Source organism: Miniopterus schreibersii, assembly GCF_964146895.1.
Source record: "Miniopterus schreibersii genome assembly, chromosome: 5".
Classification (NCBI taxonomy): domain Eukaryota; kingdom Metazoa; phylum Chordata; class Mammalia; order Chiroptera; family Miniopteridae; genus Miniopterus; species Miniopterus schreibersii.
The window spans coordinates 90,563,800-90,583,467 of NC_138106.1; the positions used below are offsets into that span (position 1 = coordinate 90,563,800).

General features: G+C 39.3%; 1 protein-coding gene across 2 annotated transcripts in view; it reads left to right on the forward strand.

Annotated features, from left to right (window-relative positions):
- Positions 1-19,668, forward strand: part of ACAD9 (acyl-CoA dehydrogenase family member 9) — a 54,148-nt gene that overhangs the window by 8,294 nt on the left and 26,186 nt on the right. For both annotated transcript variants that reach the window (XM_081138986.1, XM_081138987.1), the window contains exon 2: positions 6,009-6,102. In XM_081138986.1, the coding sequence (XP_080995112.1) occupies positions 6,009-6,102 (94 nt within the window). The remainder of the gene's footprint in view (positions 1-6,008; positions 6,103-19,668) is intronic.

Below are 19,668 nucleotides of genomic sequence, written 5' to 3' on the forward strand. Positions count from 1 at the left end.
GTTAAATTCCCGTACTATTGCCCTGGCCATGTGACTTGGTTGGTTTGGAGCATCATCCCACATACCAAAAAATTGTGGGCACTATTCTCTGTCAGGTCACATTAGTTGGTTATGGGTTTGCTCCTCAGTTGGGGTGCATGTGGGAGGCAACCGATGGACTGTTTCTTGCTCACATCTGTGTTCCTCTCCCTCGCTTTCACTCTATTCCTCCTTCCCTTCATTCCTCCCTCCCTTTCCTTTCTTTCTAAAGTTAATAAAAACCTATCCTCAGGTGACAATTTAAAAAAAGTCCCCACTGTGACTATATTACTTTTGACCTCTCTCTTTATGTCCATCAAGATTTGCTTTAGATATTTAGGTGCTCCTATGTTGGGTGCATAAATGTTTGTAAGTGTTATATTCTTTTGTTGGATTGCTTTCTTTATCCTTTTATAGTGTCCTTTGTCTCTTACTGTACCTTTTGTTTTAAAGTCTATTTTGTTAGATACAAGTGTTATTAGCCCCCCCCCCCCCCCGCCATTTGCATGAAATATCTTTTCCCATCACTTTACAATTTGTCTGTGTTTATTTTTGGGGGGAGGTAGGTCTTTTGTAGACAGCATGTATATAGGTTTTGCTTTCTTAGTAGCTCAGCTACCCTGTGTCTTTTGTTTAAGCCATTTATATTTAAGTGATTATTGATAAATAAGTATTTATTGCCTTTTTATTTTATTGCCTTTTAACTATGTTCTTCTGATATTTTTCCCCTCCTCCTACTTCTTAAAGCAGGCCTTTAACATTTTTTGCAATACTGGTTTGGTGGTAACAAACTCCTTTAGAATTTTCTTGTCTGGAAGCTCTTTGTTTCTCCTTAATTTTTAAATGGTAGCCTTGCTGGGTTAGGTAATCTTGGTTGTAGTTCCTTGCTTTTCATCACTTTGAATATTTCATGCCAGTCCCTATTGGCGTGAATGTTTCTGTTAAGAGACTAGCTGATAGTCTTATGGGAGCTCTCTTGTAGGTAATTAACTGCTTTTCTCTTGCTGCTTTTAAGATTCTCTTTTTGGCCCTAGCCGGTTTTGCTCCGTGGTTAGAGCATTGGCCTGCCACCTGAAGGGTCTCAGGTTCAATTCCTGATTAAGGGCATGTCCCTTGGTTGCAGGCTTGATCCCTGGCCTGAGGCTGGGCACATGTGGGCCAACCAATTGATGTGTCTTTCTTACAATGATGATTTTCTTTCTCAGTCTCTTCCACTCTCTCTAAAAATCAATGGAAAAAATATCCTTGGGTGAGGATTAACAACAAAAAAGATTCTCTCTTTTTCTTTGACCGTTGCCATTTAAATTATAATGTATCTTGGTGTGGGCCTCTGGGTTCATCTTGTTTGGGACTCTGTGATTTACGAACTTTTGGGTCTTTTGTCTTCACCACGTTAGATAAATTTTCTGTCATTATTTCTTCAAGTAATGGTCTCTCTCTTCTTCTGTCACCACTTTAATGCAGATGTTATTACCCTTTTGTTGTCCCAAAGTTCCCTTAAACGATCCTCATTTTTAAAATTCACTTTTGTTTTTGCTGGTCTGATTGTGGTTTTTTTTTCTACCTTGTCTTCCAAATCGCTGATTTGATCCTCTGCTTCATTCAACCTACCTATTTTTTCAGTTTATTCTTGTTGTAAGATATGGTATTTCTTATTTCTAACTAACTTTTTTGAAAATATATATTTTTATTGTTGAATGTACTATAGATGTCCCCCTCCATTGAGCCCCTCCATCTGTCATCTGCCCTTGTCCCCCCAGGCCATCTCCACTCCAACTAACTCTTTTTCATGATTTATATGTCCTTTTTCATGCTATTGTAGTTCTCTCTAAGTTTCTCGAGCATCCTTATAACTATTACTTTGAACTCTATATCTGATAGATTGCTTGCTTCCATTTCATTTCGCTCGTTTTTGGAGAATTCTCCTGTTCTTTCATTTGGGGCCTGTTTTTTGGTCTCCCTATTTTGGCCACCTTGTGTTTGTTTCTATGTATCAAATATATCTGCCATGACACCCAGTCTTCGTGGGGTGGCCTTATGTAGTAGGTGTCCTGTGGGACCTAGTGGTGCAGTCTCCTTGATCTTCTGAGCTGGGTGCTCTAGGAATGTCCTTTGTGTGGGTTTTGTGGGCCCTCCAGTTGTTATTGAATCTGTGCGTGGGATTGATCCTCAGGCTGGCTGCTTTAGAGGCTCAACCCTGACCATGGCATGCAAGCTTCTCTGCAGGTACTGCTGCTATCCCCTTTTGGATACACTGTTTGTGAAGTTTGTTGGGTTCTTCTTTGATGTCTGAAGCTGGCCACTTGGTGTGTTGGTTCTCAGCCTCTTGGGAGGGACTCTGGTGCAGGCCAACGTGAGATGCTATCTGTCCCTGGCCCTTGACAACCCGTTTCAAGTTACAAGTGATCTACAGTTTGTGGTTGCCTCTCCTGGGCTTGGCTGTGCATGGGAAGGACAGGACTTGGAAATTTCATCGCATACCTGGAGTCACACAGTGAGGTCATTGGTAGAGAGACTTCTGTTTCCTTCTAGTATACCCATTGTTTTTATATTGTTCTATCTGATGGAGTCAGGTAGTTCTTGTAGCGTTCTTTTATTTTTTATAAATCTTTCTCTTCTGTCATCTGAGCCATTTCTGTATTTCTATTTTTGATGTCTAATTCTTTCCTCCTCCTGGTTAGCTTTATTTCCTCAGCTTGCTAGTTTATTCTTCATCTCTTTTATTTAGTTTTTCAGCCTCAGAATTTGTTTGGTTCTTTTCTGTAGTTTTAATCATTTTGATAAAGTAGTCCTTTTTTCATTGATTTTTATTTCTGAGTTCATTAAACTCCCTTTTTGAGTTTTCATGTATCTTGTTGACTTTTTTTTTCAGAACTGCAATCTTGAATTCTCTGTTATTTAAATCACATATTTCCATGTCTTTAAGTTTATTTTCTGGAGATTTTCATCTTCTTTTTGAGCTACCATGTTATCTTGGTTATTCATGATGAATCACTTCTCTGCCTAGACATATGTGGGAATGAAATCTGCTTTTTAAAAATGTGTTTGACACTTGTGTGTTTAGCTGGTTGATAATAAGAAATTTTTCTTTTCTTTTCCAGTGGGTATCACCGAAGTGCAAGTTTTCATTTTCTCTTAGTAGTATATTTAGGGCTTCAACGATCTCTTTAGGGGTGGTTTTGACTAGGCCATGGAAAATGCTCTGCATTTTCTGGTGATGTGGGAAGATCCCCTTTGTAATCAGGTTGCCTCAGTTACAGGGCACCATTCCTATGTGAGAGTATGGTAGGTGATGTGGTTCTGTGCCCTCAAGAACCTAGCACTTCCTCTTGTAACTAGATGCTAACAGTAGTGTTGTCCTATCTGAGGTCTCTCAGATGCCTCTGTCAGGCTCTGCTGTGATGTGTGAGGGTGGGTGGACTAGGAGAGGCTGGTTTGTGCATTTATGGCTTTGTTCTCCTTCCAGTAATGGTAGCTGCCAGAGCTGGAGTTCTCTAAGACTCAGCCTGTAGATCTTTTCATGTACGATCCTACCTTGGATGACCGAATTCATTATTGCTGCTTTAAATACTACCAATATCCTGATGTCACGTATTTATTTCTCCAGTTCAGATTTCTCCTCTGAATTCCAAACTCCTTTTATGTCTACCTTTCTATTAAAAACTTCACTTAGATGTCTAATAGGCATCTCAAATTTAATATATGCAAAACTAAGTTACTGTTCTCCCCACCCAGTCCCGCTCCTGCTACCAGTCTTCTTTATCATAGATGGTGGAGACTCTGTTGTTCAACTTTTTCAGGCCAAATACCTGGAGTCACCTTTGATGCTTCTTACTCTCATAATCCACAACTAATCTGACAACAAATCTTATTCTTCTCTACCTTCAGATTATATTTAGAATCCGACCACTTTTAAGTACCTTTACCACCATTGTCCTGATTTAGGTCAACATCATCTCTCACAGCATTATTGGGGTTTGAGCAGGAACATGGTATCTGAGCTGCTTAGAATCTGAGAATAGAAAGAGACTTTTGATGTCATCTAGATCAGTTGTTGTCACACTGCCCTCAGTTGGACCTTCACTATTCATGGAAGTGCCCCTTGGGCTACTGCTGGGACCAGTGGGAATTTGAGCGGGAGACATTTGGGTGACCTTTCTCCCCATCTGCAGTTTCAACCAGAGCAGGTTTTATCTGTTTTACAGATAAACATCTGTTTTACGTGTTTGGTTTTTGTACTAAATTTAGTTGAAAAACATGTTTTACTGCTTTAAAAATTTGAAAACTGCTGTTGGAAATTAAACCCAGCACCCATAAGGCACCTCATTCAGTTTTTGAACATTGATATCAGAGATTTCCTTTTACAACCACTTGTGATCTCTTTTCTTGTAGAAGTTATCATTTGGTTGTATTTGAGGGCCAACTAGTTCCCAGGCTGTTCTCTTTTCTCATCTGGAGTGCTCATTAGTACCAGAATAACCTTATAATCTTCTTCTAACTCAGCTCATTGCTCAAGGCTCAGGTGAACCCATGAGGCTGTGAAGGCAAGTACAGTGGGTTGAGACTCTGTATATTCAGCTAAGGGGCTGGCTTTGTTTTGTGAGGCTGCAAAGTAAGTAGAGTTAGCATATTTTTTTTCTAAACAGTCTTGAGGGCAGGGTCAGGGGGCCTGGAGGCAGGAGTTCCTTTAAGTCAGTTCTCACATTTGGGTAGGCTCCCACATACAAACCTGTAGTCATGGGGCCTGAGAGGAGAAAACAGATTTGGGAGCATGTTACTAGACTCAGCAATGTTTTGTGGCTGATTAGATATTCAAGGGCTGGAGGGGGAAGAATGAAGATTCCTTTGCTTTGAAGACCTTGTCTGGAGACACTGGATGAGAGGTGCCATGAGGAGAGGCAGGGCTTCTGGGAGCTAGCAGCCTGTCATCTGGAACATCACTTCTTAGCAGCTGCAGATCCAGATCCGAATACTCATGTCATGCTGGCAGGAATATCTGGAGCCCAAAAAGCCTGAAGGTCTATGGACACAATAGGATGATTTTAGGTAACATATAGTGATGGCCCAGTGGGGAATCCTGGGCCAGCCAGAAATATTGGCCACTCATTGATTTGAGACAGAGAATTGAAGCTAATTTCTTTTCCAGGTATGAGGTCAAGGCAAGAGCCAGTATCTGACACATACAATTACAATTACTTTATTTTCTAGGACACATTATCTGGTTTGAGCCTCACAGCTCACACTAACAAAGGTTGTGTGACATATCCAAATTGTACATCTAAGAAGTGGCAGAGCCAGGGTTGAGTTAAGGTTGATCTGGCTCAATGTCTGTGCCTCCTTCAGTGACCGTTACCTTGCATATTCAGTTCAAGTAACAGCTGTCATCGAGCAGGAGGAGTGGAGGCTAGAATATGCAACTAGATGGTAACCTGACAAGATGTCAGATCTTGTAACCACACTATACTCATGTCAGCTGCAGCATCTTTGAACTCACAAAATAACTAATGTAAAATTTACATTTTAGTAAAGAGCTTTCATACCAACTGTCTTCCATGATTCTCACAATGGCATTGAGTAAATAGTACCTGCGTATTACAGATGAGAAAATAGAAGTATAGAGAGGTAGAGATTTGGTGAAGGCCATACAGTTAGTAAGCTGCAGATCAAGTAACAGAACCCAGGGCTTTGAAATTTTAGGCAGGCCTCTTTGTTTCATGGGAACATCATCATAACTTGTTACTGATGAGGAAAACAGTCAAAGTCACTGTAAACCTGCCGAGTCGGGAGGAGGACTTTTCGGTGGTGGAGAGTAATGCGCAGTTCCCGTGTCCTAAGCACCTTCTGTGGTTTGCTTTCTTGTTCCTTCAGTTAGTTATGTCCTGCCTATCAGATATGGAACCTAGCAAGTCTGTTTCCTTCCTTTTTGATTGATATTACAACTATGGAAAGTTGCTAAAAATGAGTTTTTACTGAGTATTTATCATTTTTAGAAAGAAGTTTTCCCGTTTCCAGAAGTTAGCCAAGATGAACTTAATGAAATCAATCAGTTTGTGGGACCCATAGAAAAATTCTTCACTGAAGAGGGTATGTATGATTTTCTTTATCATTACCAATTTCCATTTTAAGGGTGATGCTTTGATATTTATATTAGAAGCTGTATACAGAGGGGAAGCTCTCTGGAGTGTCTTAATCATGGGGAAATAGTGTCTGTTGAAGTATTTTGCTTTAAGGATTATCCCAGTGGCTGTTTAATTATATTTCAATGTTTCTCAATGTATCTGTGGTGAAGGACCACTTCTAAACATTTCTAAAATGTTTCATATGACACTTCTGTAAAATATAATACTAACAAACAACTAGAAAAATGAAATGAACAAAGCCAAGGACTTATGAAATACAAGCCCATATGCACTTAGTTGAATATCGGTGTAAAGCTGTTGTAAATATTCCTAAAAGTTTTCTCTCAATTTCTGTACTTAACTTATTATGAGCCAGGAATAGTTTGTGGACCAGCAGCAGGCTGCAGACTGCAGGTTGAGGATAACAGTGTAGATGGCAGAATCCCTCCCTTAGGGTGGTCAACCAACCCTGAGGAGCTTGTGGGGAGCAGTGATGATTAACAGCAGTGCTTATCAAACTGAGGACCCCGAAGAATTCTTGTTCATGTGGGTTTTATCTAGCGATATGTGCCCTATTAGAAATTAAAACAGAAATTCAACAAATACTGTGTTCACTTATTATTTTATTTAAAAATAACAAACCCGTTACATATCAACATCAACAATATTTTTAATGAAAAATAATATTCCCAAACAAAAAATAGTGACAAGTGGTATTTTTTATAGTTTTGTGAGTCTTTCTAATATTTGATTTATTGTAATATGCAGCAACAGATATGGGAATTCATTTAGAACCAGGTGGAATCCAGCTGAATTCTCAATATCTGTGTATGCATTTAATCTGCGATATATGTCATGCGTCCTGTGGAAAACTCCACTGTATCCTCATGACAGAATTTGAATTAAAAAGGCAAAGAACATCTTACTACTCTTATTAAAATATTGTGACACTGTGGACTCCTTGGAAGTGTCCCAGGTCCCCCAGGCACCCTTCCAGGACTGTAGTTCTAAATCATTAACTGTTGGTATGATGCTAGTTTAAAAAGTTGCTTAGTTGTATATATACGTCTTTTGTTATTTAGAAATATTTGTGCCTGTTTTTTTTTCTAGTTACCTTCTTGTATCTTTTCTTAGTTCCTTAGTCTTTGTTCTTTTATTTAAACTTTCATTATCTTATTTGTTGGTTTTTTTAATTTTTATTTTTATTTTATTTTTTTTAATTAATTTTTTAAATATATCTTTATTGATTTCAGAGAGAGGAAAGGAGAGGGAGAGAGATAGAAACATCAATGATGAGAGTCATTGATCGAGCCTGCAACTCGGGCATGTGCCCTGACCGGGAATCGAACCCCGATTGCCTGGATCCTAGGTCAACGCTCAACCGCTGAGACACGCCCGGCCGGGCTGTTGGGTTTTTTTAAAGCTTTGTTGAGGTATAATTGATTTACAGTAAGTTGCACATATTTAAAGTATAGAGTTTGATAAATTTTGACATATGTGAACTTCCAAGGAATCATCAACACGATTAAGGCCATAGACGTATCTATTACTGCTAAAAGTTTTCTCAGGCCCCTTTCATTCCCTCCCTGTCTCTAGGCCACCACTAATCTGCTCTCACTGTACATTAGTTTGCATTTTCAGGAATATTATTTAAATAGAATCATACATTATGTTTGTTTTTCTCCAGCTTCTTTCAGCATAATTTTGAGGTTCACCTATGTTGCATGTATCGATAGTTTATTTTTTTTAATGCTGACTAGTATTTATTTGTATGAATGTACTAAAACTTGTTTATCCACTCGTCTGTTAATTAACATTTGGTATGTAACCAGATTTATATATCATAAAAAGATGTGAACATTTTTTTTGAGGCTGGTGTAGACAAATACCTGGGAGTAGAATGTCTGAATCATATGATTGGTGTATGTTTAACTCTTTAAGAAACTGCCAAACTATTTTCCAAACTGGTTACCACTTTACCTTCCCACTAGCCGTGTATTAAAGTTCCAGTTGCTCCACATTTTCACCAACACTTGGTATGGTTGATTTGGTCAGTCACTTAAACTTGAGCCATTCTAGTGGATATGTTGTGGTATCGTTGTGATTATAATTTGCATTTCACTAAGTGACTAATGATGTTGGGCATCTTTTCATAGGCTTATTTGCCATCTGAATTTCTTTCTTTTTTTTTTGGTATCTATCACATATTGTATGCATTAAAAACTTTCAGTATCTTATAAAGAGCAAAAGTTTTAAATGTTGATTAAATGTATTCTTTTGTAATTCTTGATTTTTTTTTTTTAATTATAAATGAGAGATCTGTGAAATCGATGATTTTTTTGTCTACGTTTTCTTTTTTGAAGGTTTATATTTTTAACTTTTAGATTTATTATCCATTTCCAGTTAATTTTGTGTATTCTGTGAGGTAAAGTTTTCAGGATGATTTTTCTGCATACGACTGTCTAATTCTTCCAGCAGCATGTATTAAAAAGATTGCCCTTTTTCCATATAATTGACTTGGTACCTTTGTCAAAAATCAACTGACCAGAGGATTCTGGGGAGAGAATATAGTGGGGAGCATCAGAAATCGATCTTCCCACCTAGACAGCAGTTGTACTGACAGGTTCTCTCTGTGTAACTGCTTTGTAGCTCTGGATTTGATTGAAGGTTTGCAACTTCAGGGGAAGGCTTGGATAGTAACTTGCAGTTAATTTAGATAGATTTTAGCTCTGAGCACAGTAGCAGCTACCTAGCCCCCACCCCAGCCCTGAAGTAGGCAGCTGTGAACTCATTCCTAGAACAGCTTACACACAACTTGTGGGAGCCAGAGTGGGCAAAAAAGACTCTGTGATCAAATATTGGGCATCTGTGCTCTTGATAGCTGCTTCTGATTACATAGGTGTAGACAAAGAGGCAGAGGCCATTGTCTTTGCACCTCCCCCATTGTTACAAGCCTGTACCCAAAGGCTGAAATAACTTCCAGGGGATTTAAAAGAATGCCAGATTTTAGGGACAACAAGATGGTGGCATAGGTAACCGTGGTACCAGCTGCCTCCCACAACCACATCAAAATTAAAAATAAAATACAAAGCAACTATCATTGAGAACCTCTTGAAATCTAGCTGAACAGAAGTCCTACAACTAGGGAATTAAAGAAGAAACACAGGAGAAGGATAGGAGGGGTGGAGATGGGCGGAGTCTGGCGGAATCGCAAATACGTAGCTGCAGTCCCACTCCCAGGTGCAGCGGTTAAAAACTGAGAGGGATATCTCAGAAGTGGAGGTTTCCCGGAGAAGCAGGGCGTCCTAGCCCCACATCAGGACCCCCAGCCTAGGGTTCCAGTGCCGAGAAGAGTTGTCCCCACAACTTCTGGCTGTAAACACCAGTGGGGATTGTGGCTGAAAAAGGCTGAAGCTACTGCAGTCCCAGGCAGTTCTTCTTAAAGGGCCGGTGTGTGGACTCACTCGGACTCACTCCCTCTGAGCTCCAACTCTGGGCAGCAGCTTGAAAGGAACCTGGGATATTTGGAGAGGAACTAACTTACCTGGAATCAGGGTGAGAGCTGGAGGGGCAGCTTTCTCCCAGACAGAAGAGCTGGCAGAGGCATTGCTCCTTTAATGAGCCCTCCCCTTATAGAGCTAGCAGGCAGGTACCACACCTGAATACCCATCAGCCTGACTCACCTTTTGCCTAGCCCTGGTGATTCCCTGAGACCCTATCTCTCCTTACTTGCAGGCTCATCCAAGCCATTTCCAGTGGCTTTTCTTTACAAGTGGCCTCTCTTGCCTCAGGCTTAGTACTTTCCTCAAATCTCTCAAACAAGTAGCTGGCCTCAGCATGCCAATACCTCTTGATAAGTGGCACTAATGGTAGCCTGCATTGGTTCATAGTTTGGCTTCTCCTGAGCACCTCTGAACCCAACACAAGTAGCATCCATCTGTGGATTGCTGTGTTGCTCATCCTAGGTGGCCCTGGGCAGGGCACAGGCAGTGGCTAACTTTGCACCTCCCAGGAGGCCCCAGAGATAGTGCACCCAGTGGAGCTTCAACCACCCTGGATTACAACCCTACCACATCCATGAGTAACACATTTAAGGGGTGGGCTCGGTGCACACCAAAGCCCCATTGAAGTAAATCCTGCTCCATAGGGGTGTCTCCAGCACAGAAGCTCTTTAGCTGTAGTTGCAGCTGGTTCTCACAGCTGATTGGCCTGGTCGTCAGTTCCTCCCAGTGATGCCAAGAGCAACCAAGCCTCATCTACAACAGGGCACACAGCCCACACGGGAGCACCTAGAAGGCCCAGCTCAGGTACTGGGGAGGCTGAGCCAATGGACCCTACAGGACACGTACTACACAAGACCACTGTACACAGTCCAGGAGACATAGCAGCTCATCCTAATACATAGAAACAAAAACCAGGAAGCAGCCAAAATGCAGAGGCAAAGAAACATGTCACAAATGAAAGAACAGAAGAAATCTTCAGAAAATGAACTAAATGAAATGGAGCCAAACAAGCTACTAGATACAGAGTTCAAAACAATGTTTATAAAGATGCTTAAGGATCTTAGTAAGACTGTTAAGGAAACTAGCGAGATCATCAATGACATAATAAAGTAACAATAAGGAAGGAAGGCCACATGAACTGAAATGAAGAATAATTTACAGGGAATGAACAGTAGAGTAGAGGACACCAAGAATCAAATCAGCAAATTAGAATATGAGGAAGCAAAATCCCAACCAGAAGAGCAAAAAGGAAAAAAAAATCCAGAAATATGAAGATATTGTATGGAGTCTCTGGGACGACATCAAGCAGCCCAACATTCGCATTATGGGGGTGCCAGAAGGAGAAGAGAGAGAGCAAGAAATTGAAAACCTATTTGAAAAAATAACACAGGAAGTCTATTTCTTTCACCCTACCTGGTAGGACAAGTCCAGGAAGCACAGAGAGTACCAAACTAGAGGAACCCAAAGAGGCCCACAGCAAGACACATCATAATTAAAATGCCAAAGGTTAAGACAAAGAGAGAATCTTAAAAGCAGCTAGAGAAAAGTAGTTAATTACCTACAAGGGAGCACCCATACGGCTGTCAGCTGATTTCTCAACAGAAACTTTGCAGGCCAGAGGGAGTAGCCAGAAATATTCAAAGTGATGAGAAGCAAGGACCAAAACCAATATTGCTCTACCCAGCAAAGCTCTCATTTAGAACTGAAGGTCAGATAAAGAGCATCATAGATAAGAAAAAGCTGAAAGAGTTCATCACCACCAGACCAACACTACAGGAAGTGTTGAAGGGTCTTCTTTAAGAAGGAGCTAATGAACAAAAGAAACTGACAAACAAAATAGACCCAGAGACACTGAAGCATGCAACAGACTGTCATATCTCAGAGAGAAGAGGGAAGGAGGGTAGGAAGAGATTAACCAAAGAAGTTATGTGCATCTATGTATAACCCATGGACACAGACAATAATGGGGTGAAGTTCTGGGGAGGGGATGGGAGCGAGGTGGAGGGGGCTCATGGGGGGAAAATGGGACACCTGTAATACTTTCAACCATAAACATAAATTAAAAAATAAAAATAAAAGAATGCCTTGCCTGCCCTGGCTGGGTGGCTAGGTTTCCCATACACCAACAAAGTTTCAGGTTTGATTCCTGGCCTAGGGACATACCTAGGTTGTGGGCTTGATCTCAGGTTGGGGTGCTTATGGGAGGCGATTGATGTTTCTCACTTCAATGTTTCCCTCTGCCCGCCCCCTCGGTTCGATCCCAGGGTGGGGTGCTTATGGGAGGCAATTGATCGATGTTCCTTACTTCAGTGTTTTTCTCCCTCCCTCCCTCCTTCTCTTCTCTTTCTCTCTTTAAAACATACCTTTGGGTGAAGATTAAAATAACTAACTAGATAGATAAATAGATAAAAAAACAAAAGAATACCCCCCCTTAATTTTTTCCCTTTCTTTTGGGAATCTGATTGAAGAGTAGGACATTCAAAAGCAACCCCATATATGCGGGAAATTAGAGGCTCACCACACATTCCCAGGGAAAGACACAATCTCAGAAAAGATTTTAAATTTATACCTCAGGTTGATCCTTGGCACAGACATAGTTCACAGTAATTAAAAACAACAACAGCCTGGCCTGCATGGCTCAGCAGTTGAGCATCAACCTATGTTCCAGGGGATCCTGGTTCTATTCCTGGTCAGGGATCGTGCCTGGGTTGTAGGCTCCAACCCCAGCAGGGGGCGTGCAGGAGGCAGTGAATCAGTGACTCTCATCATTGATGTTTCTCTTTCTCCCTCCCCCTTCCTCTCTCTGAAATCAATAAAAAATATAAAATACCGCCCCCCCCGAAAAACCCCAACAAAACCAAACCAAACTCACAAACAAACCAGAAACCAGTATGTGGAACTACACCAAACTTAAATGTTTCTGCACAGCAAAGAAAACAATTAACAAAATGAAATGTCAACTTATGGAATAGGAGAAAGTATTTGCAAACCATGTATCAAGGGTTAATATCCAAAATGTATAAAGAACTCATAATGAATCATCATCATCATCAGGGAAATACAAATAAAAATTGCACCTGTTAGAACAGCTAATATCATCAAGAAGACAGATGATAACAAGGGTGGGAGAGGATGTGAAGGAAAAGGAAGCCTTGTACACAGTTGGTGGGAATGCAGACTGGTGCAGTCACTGTGGAAAACAGTATGGAAGTTCCTCAGAAAATTAATAAAAGAACTACCATAAGATCCAACAATTCCACTTTTGCATATGTACCCAAAGGAAATGAAAATAGGATATCAAAGAGGTATATGCACTCCATGTTTATTTCATAAGCCAACACATGAAAACAACCTAAGTGCCTGTCAAGAGATGAATGGAATACATATGGTGTATGTGTGTTGTACATACAATGGAATAGTATTCACCCATGAGAAGGCAGGAGTTCCTGCCATTTGTGATCACATAGAGGGACCTTGAGGACATTATGCTAAGTGAGATAAGTGAGGCAGTAGAAAGACAAATACTATTATGATACTGCTTATATATGGAATCTAAAAAAGCTGAACTCGTAAAAACAGAGTAGAATGATGGTACCAGGGACTATGGAGTGAGGGAATAGGAGAGATGTTGTTTAAAGGGTACAGACTTGCAACCAGTACATAGAGATTTAATGCGCAGTATAGTAATCATAGATAACAATGCTGTATTATAAACATCAAACGTGTTAAGAGACTAGATCTTAATTATTCCCATTACACACACAAAAAGATAGTTATGTGACATGTTTGAGTTATTAGCTAAGGCTACAAAGCCAGTCATTTTGTGACAAAGAAATGTATCAAATCAACATGTTGTACACCTTAAACTTACACAGTGTTATGTGTCAAAAACATTTCAGTTAAAAAAAGACACAAAAAAGCAAAAAAAAAAACACCCCAGCAAATCCTGGGGAAGAGGGAAAAAACTCATTTCTAGAGTTACAACATTATCAGATTCAAATGTCCAGTTTTCAACAGCAACAAAAAATTGCAAAGCATACAAATAAGCAGGTCTATTCAAAGAATATATCATGTAAAAGACCTGATGGAAGGATTTATGAGACAAAGATTTTAAAGCAGCTGTCTAAAGATGCTCAAAGAATTAAGAGATGTGGAGAAAGTCAAGAAAATGATGTATGAACAAAATGAAAGTATCAATCAAGGGAGAAATTCCAAGAGAAATTCTGGAGCTGAAAATTACAATAACTGAAATGAAAAATTTACTAGAAGAATTGAAAGGATGATTTGTAAAGATAGAAGAAAGAATCGGCATAACAATGGAAATTATCAAGTCAAGAAGCAGAATGAAAAAAGATTGATGTGAATTAAAGGGACCTGTGGAACACCATCAGGCCGACCAGCATATGCATTGTGAAGTCCCAGGAAGAGAAGAGAGAAAGGGCAGACAATATTTGAAGAAATAATGACTGACAGTGTTCCAACTTTTGTGAAAGGCGTGAATACAGACATCCAAGAAACTCTGTAAACTCTAAACAGGATGAACTAATACACCAAGACACATTATAATCAACCTGCCCAAAGACAGAAGTTTAAAAGCAGCAATAGAGAAGCAACTGGTCACATAAGGGATCCTCAATAAGATTATACACAAATTTCTCATCAGAAACTTTGGAGGCAAGAAGGCAGTGGGCCAGTATATTCAGAGTGCTAATAGAAAACTCAGCCAAGAATCCTGTATTCAGCAAAGCTGTCCTTTAAAAGTAAAGGAGAAATGAAGACATTCCCAGATAAAAGCTGGGGAAGCTTGTTACCACTAGAACTGCCTGCAAGAAATGCTAAAGGGAGTTCTGCAGGTTGAACTGAAAGGACACCAGATAGTAACATGAAGCTGTATAAAGAAATAAAGATCTTAATAAAGGTAAATATACGGGCAATGATAAAAGCTGGTATTATAATAATGGTTTGTAACTCTACTTTTTGTTTTCTACACAATTTAAGAGACTGATTCATTTAAAATATTATTAGTCTAAAAGTTAGTATCATTGCAACTTTGGTTTGTAACTCCACATTTTGTTTTCTGTGTAATTTAAAAGAATGCATGTAAAAGAATTATTTATGTTTTTGGACACAATGTATAAAGATGCAATTTTGTGACAGTAAGGGAAAGGGATAAGGGTGGAGTCATGGAAGGAACAGAAGTTTAGTATGTTATTGAAGTTTAGCTGGTATAAATTCAAACTAGAGTGCTATAACTTTAGCATGTTAATTGTGTTCCCCATAGTGATCATAAAGAAAATAGCCAAAGAATATAGGCAAAAAGAATGAGAACAGTTTAAACATTTTACTGCAAAAACAACTAAACACAAAAGACAGTAACATAAGAAATGAAGGACAAAAAAGATATAAGGCAGATAGAAAACAAGTAGCAAAATAACAAAAGTAATTACTTTGAAAGTAAACGGATTAAACTGATGGAAAGATACAGATTGCAAGAATGGATTTTAAAAAAACCACAATAAAAAACAGTGACCCAACTATATGCAGTTTGCAGGAAGCTTATTTTAGATCCAAAGACACAGATTGTCAGATAAATGGATAAGCATAATGTAGTATCTGCATACAGTGTAATGTTATTCAGCCTTTAAAAGGAAGGAAGTTCTGACACCTGTGACAACATGGATGGATCTTGAGGACATTATGCTTAGCGAAATAAGCCAGTCACAAAGGGACAAATACTGTGATTTCGATTACATGAGTAACTTAGAGTAGTTAAATTTACAGAGACAGAAAGCAGAATGGTGATTGCCAAGGTCTGTGGGGAGAAGGAAATGGGATTTATTGTTTGATGGGTATAGAGTTTCCTTTTGGGAAATAAGAGAGCTGGTGGTGATAGTCACACACTAATACGAATGTACTTAATACCACTGAACTGCATACTTAAAAGATGGTTGAGTCATGTGTATTTAGCACAATATGAAAAATTGGAAGTAAAGTATTTGACCATTTATGTGTGGCTCTGTTTCTGAATCCTGTTTGTCAAACGGCTTGCCTATCTTTATGCAAATATTGCATAGTCTTTACTGAGCTTTGAAATAAGGCTTGAATCTGGCTAGTGTTAGTCCTCCAACTCTGTATTTTTCTAAAGTTGTTTTGGCTTCTCTAGGTCTTTTGCATTTCCTTCTGAATTTTAGAATCAGCTTTTCAATTTTGACTAAAAGACCTGCTGGGATTACAAGAAATCTGTAAATCAGCTTAAGGGAGAATTAAGATTATAACAATATTGAATCTTCTGGTCCATGATCATGGTATATCTCCATTTTCTTGATGCTTATTTATAAATATTTATTTCAGTCGCATTTTGCATGTAGTTGTCAGTGTATAAACCTTGACTTTTTGTCAAAAAACCTTTTGTCAAAAGTTTTTTGATGGTTTGTCAAATTATCCTTAAATTTAAAAAATTGTTTTGATTTTAGGAAGGGGGGGGAGAGAGACAGAGACTGATTTTTTGTTCCACTTATTTATGCATTTATTAATTGATTCTTGTATGTGCCCTGACTGGATTGCTCTAATCAGCTACCAGGCCAGGACTCCTTAACTTTTCTTTTTTTAATTTTTTTTAATCCTCACCCAAGGATATGTTCACTGACTTCTGTAGAGAGAAGGGAGTTAGAGATGGTTGCGTCCCGTACGGCTCCAGCCATATGTGCCTGACTGGGAATTGAACCCACAACCTTTTTGGTGCACGGGATGATGCTTCAGCCAGTTGAGTCACCCAGCCAGGGATCCTGAACATTTCTTGATGGTTTATAAAAACATTTCCATAAGTATTTAAACATTTTCTTATGTTGCTATAAATTGTTTTTAAATTTTTAATTACTGATTTATGCTAGTATTGGGACATCAATTGATCTTTAAAAAATTATTTTTACAGTGATGTGAAATTCCACTTCTGTATATATTTCTATTTCTGGAATTTTCCTTTTTTATAAAAGATTTATTGTTGACACTATTACAGATGTTCCCCATCCTCCCCCCTTTGCCCACCTCCACACAACCCCCACCCCCTGTTCCTCTGGTGGTCACCACACTGTTGTCTGTATCCATGAGCTATGCATATATGTTCTTTGGCTAATCTTTTCACCTTTTTTTAAAAACTAAGTTGTTGTGGGTTTTTTGTTTTTAAATATATCTTTATTGAATTCAGAGAGAGGAAGGGAGAGGGAGAGAGAGAGATAGAAACATCAGTGATGAGAGAGTCATTGATGGGCTGCTTCCTGCATGTCCCCAACTGGGGATCGAGCCAACAACCCGGGCATGAACACTGACTGGGAATTGAACCATGATCTCCTGGATCCTAGGTCGATGCTCAACCACTGAGCCACACCCAGCCAGGCTCTTCACCTTCTTCACCAAGTCGTTCCCTCATCCCCCCATCTCCCTCTCCTCTGACAGCTGTCACGCTGTTCTATGTATTCATCCATGCCTCTGGTTCTTATTTGTCAGTTTATTTTGTTCAATACATTCCACATATAAGTGAGATCATATGAAACTGCTATTTCTCTCTTTGGCATATTTTACTTAGCATAATAACCTCCAGTTCCATCCATACTGTTGCAAAAGGTAAGAGTTCTTTCGTTTTTTGTAGCCACGTGGTATTCCATTGTGTAAATGTACCACAGCTTTTTTATTCACTCGTCTGCTGATTGGCACTTGGGCTGTTTACTGATGTTTAGGTACTCTTAGGATATATTCACAGAAGTGGGATTGCTGGGCAGTTCCCATTTTTAATTTTTTGAGGAAACTCCATACTGTTTTCCATAGTGGCTGTACCAGTCTGCATCCCCACCAGGAGTGCATTAGGGTTCCCTTTTCTCCACACTCCCGCCAACATTTAATGTTTGTTGATTTGTTGATGGTAGCCGTTCTGTCAGGTGTGAGGTGAGACCTCATTGTGGTTTTAATTTGCATTTCTATGATGTCTAGTGACATTGAACATTGGCCGTCTCTATGTCCTCTTTGGAGAACTGTCTTTTCAGGCCCTTTGCCCATTTTTTAATTGGATCTTTTGTCTCCTTGGTATTGAGTTATATAAGTTGTTTATATATTTTGGAAATTAACCCCTTATCATATATCATTGACAAATATGTTCTTCCATACAGTGGGCTCTCTTTCCATTTTGTTGATGGTTTTCTTTGCCGTGCAGAAACTTTTTAGCTTGATGTAGTCCCACTTGTTTGTTTTCTCCTTTGTTTCACTTGCCAGAGGAGATGTATTGGCAAAAATATTGCTATGAGAGATGTCTGAGATTTTACTGCCTATATTTTCTTCTAGGATTTTTATGGTTTCATGACTTACATTTAAGTGTTTTGTTCATTTTGAGTTTCTTGTGTATGATGTAAGTTGGTGGTCTAGTTTTATTTTTTTGCATGTGCCTGTCCAATTTTCTCAGCACCATTTATTGAAGAGGCTCTCTTTTCTACATTGTGTTTTTGTGTCTCCTTTGTCAAATATTAATTGACCAAGTGGGTATGGATTTATTTCTGGGTTCTCTGTTCTATTCTATTGGTCTCTATGCCTGTTCTTATGCCAGTACCAGGCTGTTTTGGAATAGTGGCTTTGTAGTATAATTTGATATTCGGTATTGTCATCCTTCCAACTTTGTTCTTCTTTCTCAAGATTGCTGCAGCTATTCAGGGTCTTTTTTGGTTTCATGTAAATTTTTGGAGTATTTGTTCTAGATCTGTGAAATATGCCGTTGGTATCTTAATAGGGATTTCATTGAATCTATGGATTGCTTTAGGCAGTATGGACATTTTAATGATGTTAATTCTTCCAGTCCATGAACCTCGTATATTCTTCCACTTATTTATATCTTCCTCAATTTCTTTCTTCAGTGATCCATAGTTTTCTGAGTAAAGGTCTTATTCCTAGGTACCTTATTTTTGTTGTTGCAATAATAATTGGGATTATTTTCTTAGTTTCTCTTTCTGATAATTCATTATTGGTATTTAAAAATGCCACCAATTTCTGAATATTAATTTTGTATCCTGCTACTTTGCTAAGTTCATTTATTAGATGTAGTAGTCTTTTGGTGGAGTCTTTAGGGATTTTTTTTTTTTTTTTGCCATTGCTTTTCATTTTTGCCATTGCTTTTCAGAGAGAGTGGAAGGGGGAGAGAGACGGAAGGAGGGAGGAAGAGAGAGAGAGAGGGAGAGAGAAACATCAATGTGAGAGAGACATATCGACTGGTTGCCTCCCACACACCCCCTTCCCCTGACCGGGGCTGGGGATCGAGCCTGCAACTGAGGTACATGCCTTTGGCCAGAATTGAACCCGAGACCCTTCAGTCCTCAGGCTGACGCTCTAACCACTGAGCCAAACCAGCTAGGGCTAGGGTTAGGGTTTTGTATGTACAATATCATGTCACCTGTAAATAATGAAAGTTTTACTTCCTTCTTTCCAATTTGGATGCCCTTTATTTCTTCTTTTTACCTATTGCTGTACCTAGGACTTCCAGTACTGTGTTGAATAACAGTGGTGAAAGTGGATATCCTTGTCCTGTTCCTGATTTTAAGGAAAATGCTTTTAGTTTTTAACCCATTGTGATGTTGGCCGTAGGTTTGTCATACATGGCCTTCATTATGTTGAGGTATGATCCCTCTGTTCCCACTTTGCTGAGAGGTTTTATCATAAATGGATGCTGGATTTTATCAAATGCTTTTTCTGGAGAGAGAAACATCAATCAGCTGCCTTCTGAATGCACCCTCTGGGGATTGAGCCCACAACCTGGGCATTTGCCCTGACTGGGACTTGAACCTGCGACCTCCTGGTGCATGGGACAGTGTTCAACCACTGAGCCACACTGGCCAGGACAGGATGGTGTAATTTTTACCCTTCATTTTGTTAATGTACTATATCACATTTATTGATTTGTGAGTATTGTACCAACCTTGCATTCCTGGAATAAATTCCCCTTGATCATGGTGCATGATCTTTTCAATATATTGCTGGATTCGGTTTGCTAATAT